Genomic DNA, 8,598 nt, shown 5'->3' with positions numbered 1-8,598 from the left:
ATTATAAATTTCATGTTTGCCTTTTAAATTGTTAATCAATATATGGTTGTAATATGAATCATAATAACAAATTATACAAGATTAGCATAAAATGTTAGAACAACATAGAATAAAAAAAAATTGAAATAGGTTTTAATTACATCAAAGTAACTAATCTAATGTTAAAAAGTCAAATATGCATCGTCTTGGTCAACTTCTAAAGAATTACAAATCGAAACTTCAAGAAAGATACATATTTCTCGACAAAGAAACACCTACAACACATGTACCAACTAATGAATTCCATGCAAAGTATACATCAATTGTTGAGGACTCACATGCGGCCGCTTTTATAACACATACAAACTCTGATGCATACACGTTTAAGTCATTTCTATAGATTTTATTATTTTCAATCCATTTGTATTTCACAATATTGTGTTAGCATGCAAACATCGTATTTTTTATTTTCAATTGTGGTTAGGTGAAGTAATAAGCAACAAAAGAAGTGCATGAGAAGTCTGTTTATAACTATACGATGGGAAGAGGTAGATACATACATGTGAAAGAGAAGATGGTAACAAATATGGTTCCATTTTGTTAATAGCAACATACTGTCGTTTATGTTGGTTTAACATTATTAATTGTCCGTTTAATGATTATAAGATTGAAGCCAAAGAAATTGAACCAGAAGAATAACCCTCCTATTGTATGATGTGGTTGAAGGGGAGGCTAAACAAAGATGGATATTTTTAAAATGGTGAGATTAGAGATAAAATAATAAGTTTGAATGAAAATATTATCTTGATTTATATGTAAATACTTCAATATTTCCTTACTTTGTGCCAAAAACAATTAACAACCAGATCAGAGACGGGACCTTACAGGTTAACCATGGCATTGATGCCATAACCTTTGTGTTTGGAAAGGACAAGAGAGGTTATGCAAGAGGAGTAGGAAGTCGAGTGACATACAAGATGTATTTTGATCTTCCTCGAACCAAATCATCAGACACAAGAGTCATGAACGTGAACTTGAACATCAACTTGAAACTGAGAGACGGGAGCGTGAAAACAAGACACATGAATATGAAGAGAAAGACAGGCGGGAGTGGGAAGCAAAAGAGAAAGAAATCAAGGACAAGAACTCCAAGATGACACAAACACAGGGAATGATTTCTATTTTAGCGAGTCATTTAGTTGCCCAAGGGGTGAACTTAGATCCAAATAGACATGTAACATCATTAGTAAGTATTAAAACTTTTCAATTACATGCTTATAATTAATTATTTCTGCTTGTCATAGGAAGTTTAAATCAATACGTAACTTGTTTCACGTGTTTTATATATACATAAGAAAATTAAAAGTCTATGACAGGTATAAATACACCGGAATAACAACAAAACATGTCTCCAAGTTCACAATCCCAATCGCAATAGAATGTGTCTCCAATAGTAACACTAAAAGTATATATATATATATATATATATATATATATATATATATATATATATATATATATATCCATCAACAAGTTCATATATTATGTACGTTGATTCCTTTCTGATGCATATATGTCAATATTGCTTATTTAATAGGAAATGAGGTGTAAAGTATGGCACAACGGTAGAACACAAATGATTGCTATTGGTAAAGTATACATCATAGATCGAAGCCAAATGCTTCATCACAAACCACTCCCAAAAACCTACAATAAAGTGTCAATTCAATAATCGTTAGTGGATGCAGCATGCATACCGGACATAGAAAATAACGGTTTCAAAATAGTTAAGGATGCAGTAGGTTGTTTTGTGGCATGGCTAAAGGATCAAGTCATTTTAATTGATCAATAAGATGTACACATACATATATGTTTTATGAATGTACATCTATATTATAACCCTTCATGATTTATTTAATGTTTCATATGTTGGTCTTTCATTTCTTACAGGTAACACCACCATCTACCATACCAAAGGATGGTCAGAAAACAATTGCACCTAAATTACCAACTAAGCGTAAATTTGTCAATTTTGCTTCGGTGCTAAAACAAGCCAGGCCAACAAAGATTCAAAAGAATTTAAAGTTGTGATTATTAAATGTTATATAGATCTTTTTGATTTGTTACTTTAGGATTTTATTTACTGTGTACGAAATTTTAATTTTAGTTTTGAAATAATTAATTACATAAATTATTCCATTTTTATTGGGTTTGTGTTATTCCTTTTGAATTGTTTTATATAAACATATATATATATATATATATATATATATATATATATATATATATATATATATATATAATCAGATTTGTCACACAAATAACAGATGTTTTTAGAGTGACTATATGTACCAAACGTCACACAATTATTATGTCATCAAATATATAAAACGCTACACATTTACTTGACTTTAAAAACCATATAGTCACTTTTTTTAATACCTTAGGCCACTCATTGCTTAATTGTAAGTGGCGAAATCCCCCCAAAAAACCAATGGTTGTGTCGCCAAATGTGAAAAAGGCTACACAAACATCATATTTATGTAGCCACTGGATGGACTATATATATATATATATATATATATATATATATATATATATATATATATATATATATATATATATATATATATATATAATCATTATTGTCACATAAGTAATGGATTTTTTAGAGAGACTAAATATACCAATCGCCATATACTCATAATGTCCCCAAATATACAAAATGTTACTATAACATCCCAAAAATACAGATGAAGATTTTGTTTCTAAATTCATTCCATTCATAAGAAACTGATACCAAAATATTAAAAAAGTCATATTGTATCATAACATCATAGTACAAATCCAAAAACCAATAAGTGAAGAAATATATAGAGTGATGCGGTGCGATCAAGCCGGACCGTTCCCTTTGAACTAGAGGTACCTCAAACTATGGGTGTCAAATTGTACTCAGTGGATGATTCATGAACTCTTCTCCATTTAAAGAGCTGGAAATGGTGCCAAACTTCTAGATGTATAAGCTCCTTCCTTGAGCTTGCTTCTTCCCAAACTTCATTCTTCTTCAAAACCAACAAAGTTCACGAAAAACACCAAGGTAAGCTCAAAAATGCATGCAATAGGGTTAGGGCTCAACTTTGACACTTAAAGGACAAGGGAGGCTGGGAGGGTGAAGATCATAACACTGCGTTCCCGAGTTCAATTTAAGGAGACAAAAGAAAGGAAATGGGTGGAAGTGGGAGGAAAGTAAGAGAAATTGGTGTTCCCGAGTTTCATTAAAGGAGGGAAGTGGAAGGAAATGGAGGGTTCACTTTCCCTCCTAACTTTCCTTCCGATTTGGAAAGATTTGGAGAGAAAGAACAAAATGTTTAACTTTCCTTCCATTTCTCTCCAACTCGGGAACACAAAACACAAATTTATTTTCCTTTCTCTTCTCTTCTTTTCTCTCCTTACTTTCTTTTCTCTTCTCTTCTTTTCTCTACTACAACTTGGGAATGGGGTGTAAGGAATGTAAGGTCTTTAAATAAGGTGCAAACCCTAAACTAGGTTTTTCCCTGCCATGAGTACCTACTGCGTAACCCCACATATGACCATCGTACATGGGTGATGCATGTGATCAAGATCCAACTAGTACGCCAAGCGTACTCAAACAGTACGCCCACACGTACTAGTCAAAGGACCACTTTTGCAAAGAGTTAGCTTAATGAGGGTTGATAAGGAAACTTACAATTGTCCAGATGTTACAATGCTCCCCCACTTGAATCAAACTTCGTCCTTGAAGACTATTCCAAATAATCCTGGGTAGTGCTCCCTCATCTCATCTTTTGGTTCCCACATCCATTCCGAAGCCTTACTATGCTACCATTGCACCTTAACCAGATCGATGACCTTGTCCCGCAAGGTTTTCATCTTCCCGTCAAGGATCACCATGGGTTTCTTAATGTAGTTTAGCTGCGAGACTTGAAAAGTACTGTGAATTTGGTTAAGCTCCTCTAGAAGGTCCGATCGATATGCCATCCTGCCCACCCGGGTTATAACCTTGAACGAATCAATATACCTGGGGCCCATCTTGCCCTGCTTCCGGAATTAGATGACACATGTCCAAGGTGACACCTTCAAGAGAACCATATCCCTAACCTGAAACTTCATGTCTGATCGATGCTTGTTAGCATAGCTTTTATGATAACTCTGAGTTGTCTGAAGCCTGCTACGAACCTGCTGAATCAACTCAGTTGTCTTGAGTACCACCTCGGTACTCCCCATAACTCACTGACCGACCTCGCCCTTGCATATCGTGGTCATGTATTTCCTTTAGTAGAGCATATCAAAAGGAGGTCAATCGATACTGGAAAACCAAGATACACCCTGAAGTTGTTCAAACAGACCATCAATAATCGGGAGTGGGTATTGCTTCTTTACCATTAGGTTATTCAAGTCCTGGTAGTCAATACAAATCTGATGCATCTTATCCTTCTTCTTCACAAGCATGATCGATGCACCCAAAGAAGAGCTACTCGACCATATGAATCCCTTGTCTAATAGCTCCTGTATCTCTGGTTGGCCTAATCGATTTGGTGCTTTGGCTATGGGAGCCGCACCAGGGACCAGATCAATCTGAAACTCCACTTTCCTATTTGGAGGCGCTCTAGGTAAATCCTCAAGAAATACATATGTGAAATCCCGTACAACTGGCATATAATCAATCGATACCCTATCTCGCTCTCGGGTATCCATAACATAGGCAAACAACCCAAAACAACCTTCATGAAGGTAGTGTCTAGCCCTAGCGGCTGAGCATAAGACGGGCCTGTACTGAGCACCCTCTCTATGGACCACCAATTCTCCCCCACTTGGGGTCCAAACACGTATCAGCTGCCGCTCAAAATCAATCATTTCCGCATTGGGGCTCAACCAATCCATCCCCACTATAATCTTGTTCCTGCCCAAAGGAATGGGAACCAAATCAATCGGGTATCGCTCATAATCCATCTCCAGAACACAATCCCAGTGAACCCTTGATGCCCAGACGGATTGATCATCCGCACTCTCAACCTCTAATGGATGACCCAACTCACTCGGAGATTCGAGAAATCTCTTGTTGAGCGTAAGAGATACGAAAGATCGGGTAGCCCCAGAATCAAATACTACCAAAGAAGGGATGTTTTTCACAAGGAATGATCCTAAAATAAAACATATAAAATATATAAGCAAAAAAACAACATAAACAAAGAGTTAAGGAGAAGAGGCATACCCGTCACCACATCTGGTGTAGCACGTGCCTCCTCGGGAGTCAACTAAAAATCCCGACTCCTCACGAAAGGAGCATCCGTGTAACACCCCGACTCTCAGGTAATAATTCAAATAAAGTATTTTTTGATTTTGGCCCTACTCGACGAGTTGGTAGCCCTATTCGTCGAGTAGCAGTGGATGGGATCACGAATTAAGTGATCTACTCGGCGAGTCCTTTGTGGGACGCGGCGAGTAGGAGCTGGAAAGTAAAACCCTAATTCTCGGGGTTTGCACCCCTATTTAAAGAAGCTCAAGCCTCTCTTAGTTCCTTTGCAGCCCCTTTTGCATCTCTAACTCGTGTGTGTGTGTGCCATTGTGTGTTGAAGCTTTGAGAGAAAAATGTTGGTGTAGGAGGTTGGGGAAAACAAGTGATTAAGGCAAGGAGCTGAGAGAAGATCCGAATTCTACCTCTGTGGACATCTCTTGGGAAGGTATTTAACCATTACCCTCAGTTATTTCAGTTTAAGACCTCATCTTTGAATGAGTTTTAGGGTTTTATAAGGGTATCAAGTTGGTATGGCAATCTATGGTCTAGATCTGAAGTTGTAACTTCAGATCTGGACCCTCTTCGAATTATTCAAGCATAAAGTTCCAGCTTAAGTTAAGATTAAGGTCCCGTTGGTCCATGAACACCCATTAGAAGTTTGGTTTTGACATTAAGAGCTTGTAAAGCAATGAATGCACGTAAAGTTTGCAACTTTACGTGATAAGCAAGCTTAAGGAAGTTAGATTTGCCATTTGGGGCCTTGTCATGGCTTAAGACGTCTACATGTTAAAATGACTGAAGGGACTCGGTGAGTCATATAAATATGTGCATTAAACTCGACGAGTTGGATGAACAACTCGGCGAGTCAGATGAAGGAAGCCGTGAACTCGACGAGTTGATTGTACAACTCGATGAGTTGGATGAAGACAGTCATGAAACTCGACGAGTTGAAGAACAACTCGGCGAGCCGTATGGGTTTTAGCCAATGATATGTTTGCATCTATACCCGTCGAGTTGCAAGGAGGAAACTCGACGGGTGGCCTTAAGGTTTGATCGGGATTCGAAGGAACTCAACGAATCACCCCGATGACTCGGCGAGTTAGAATGTGCTTCAAGGACTCGGCGAGTAGCCGGGTGTACTCGGCGAGTTGAGGTCAACATGGACTACTGACATTGACCGAGGACTTTGACCTTGATCAGGATTTTACTAGTGGGTTATGGAGTTCCTTATAGGGCTAAGGACTAATGAGTATTTTGTGCCATGGTTATAGGTGGTGGAGCCTGTGACGAGTAATCCGATAGTTAGAGCTACCTTCCGAGTCGACATCTGCTAGGTAAGTTATCCTCACTATATCGATAGGGGTGCGGCACCAAGGCCGACCCTTTAGTTGTTATTGTTACAATATGCTACATGTGATATGATCTGTTTGATTGGGATTAGAGGAGACAATATGTTATGCCTTTATGATCCGTAGGGATTGGTATGTTAGTGACCTGCTAGGTCGGTGCTCTAATTACGAGAGAATTCTATGATTTATGATCCGTGAGATAGATATGCTTAATGATTGTATATGCATGTTTAAGAAAGTATGTGCACATGGTTATTTGCTTGTGGGTCGGGTTGAGGCGGTCCTGCTTTGTGCTGAAGGCTAACATACACTATGAGCGGTCCAGGGAGACTGTAGGCCATGTGGCGGACCAGTCATGTTGAAGGCTCAGGATAGATTCAGATAGACTATAGGCCCAGTAGGGCGAACTAGTCAGGTCAAAGGCCCAGTATGCATGTTGATCGATTGATCATTATTGACATGGTTTCTGACAGTTCGGTATTGGTATTTTGGGGGTAGCTCACTAAGCCCTCGGGCTTATAGTTTTCCGATTATTATTTCAGGTACTTCAAGAGATTGAGGGAAGGCGAAGGCGTGACCGTACCGCTCCTCATCCTTCTGATCTGTTTTGGGACACTCTGATGATAAATGATATGGAAATGTTTTGTAAAAACGATTACTATTTGTTTATTTTGTTGAAATTAAAAGTTTAAATTTGGTGTACATTTGATGGATGTTAGAATCCGCCTTGACATGGTGGCCATCCATGATCCGTAGGTTCGTAGGGGATAGTGCTACCACTGTTCCTCTTGATGCTAAACTTGGGCAGTTGGCCTTCTCGTGGCCCTTCTACTTGAAATGAAAACAAATCAGGTCTGACGTCTGTGTAATGATCATAGAAGCAGTACAATCCTTGCTAAAGTGCCCTGACTTGCTGCACTTGTAGCAGTCCGAACCACCCTCCCTACAAACCCCGACATGCAACTTGCCTCATTTTCCATAGCGGTTCTGGCCCTGCTGGCCCTTCAGCCTATAGTCGAAACCCTTAGGTTTCTTTATTGAAACCCCAACTTTCTACCTTCCTCTTCCCTATGTGCTCCGGGTCAATCTCTCACACACGCGATCTAGCTATCATGACATCCAGTGTTGGGCAGGTAGAAAAACTAACAAACTCCCTGATCTCAGATCTCAACATATCATGGTATCGAGTCTTCCTTATTTCCTCATTGGCCGCATACTGGGGTACCAACAATGCTCTCTCTGAACTTGGCGATGATCTCCACCATAGTCGCCGTCGTATGCCTTATTTCAAGAAACTCCCTTCCTAATTGTTTCACCTCAACAACCGGTGCAAAATCTGCTCGAATCCTGGTCACAAAGTTCATCCAGGTCATGGCCTCAATGGCTGGGGCTCCTAAGGCATAGCCGACCTCCTCCCACCAATGTCGGGCTTGCTCTCTCAAACAACCTGCAGTGAACCAGACCTTCGACCCCTTGGTTCAGAAGATCGCCATTTGAGCACACTCAATGTCAGCTATGCAATTCCTGGCTGAAATGTGGTCCTTTGCCCCAAATAAATGTGGTGCCCCATATCCCCTGAAATCCTTGAAGAAGAGTTTGTGGGCCCCTAACTGGCTAGCGGCCAAATCAGCCCTGAAGATTCGAAGAAGATCCTCCATCAACTCCATGATACCTTCCTTGATAGACTCGAACATCATAGGGGTCGCATTGAGGATGCCTCGCGTAATCTCAAATGCAATGAACTCTTGCAAACCATCATCTGTTGGTCCAGAGCCCGCGCCAGGACTAGATCCAGATCCCGAATCTGCTCCTCCCTGATGTTTCATCACCATACTGAAGCATAATCACATGAACAGTTAACATACACATGAAAAGGTACACATTCTTGAGTTTCCGAGATTCATCGTGGTCTTCCTAGCATTTGGTATAAATCTTGTGCTTCCAGTAGTACAGGCCCAATACTACCTTCCACATTTATCTATAATCTCCACAAGG

General features: G+C 39.5%; 1 protein-coding gene across 1 annotated transcript; it reads right to left on the bottom strand.

Annotated features, from left to right (window-relative positions):
* Positions 1–4,314: 4,314 nt before the first annotated feature.
* On the bottom strand, positions 4,315–7,976 carry LOC145016924 (uncharacterized). The gene is made up of 2 exons (XM_078975078.1): positions 7,829–7,976; positions 4,315–5,159 (listed from the first exon to the last, which is right to left on the bottom strand). Exons 1-2 carry the CDS (start codon positions 7,974–7,976, stop codon positions 4,315–4,317), a joined length of 993 nt encoding a protein of 330 aa, XP_078831204.1.
* Positions 7,977–8,598: the final 622 nt, after the last annotated feature.

The sequence above is a fragment of the Lactuca saligna genome, chromosome 9, assembly GCF_052625555.1.
Source record: "Lactuca saligna cultivar CGN05327 chromosome 9, ASM5262555v1, whole genome shotgun sequence".
Taxonomy (NCBI): Eukaryota; Viridiplantae; Streptophyta; class Magnoliopsida; order Asterales; family Asteraceae; genus Lactuca; species Lactuca saligna.
The sequence above is the reverse complement of the archived record's forward strand: the minus strand, read 5'-3'. Positions and strand labels throughout refer to the sequence as shown.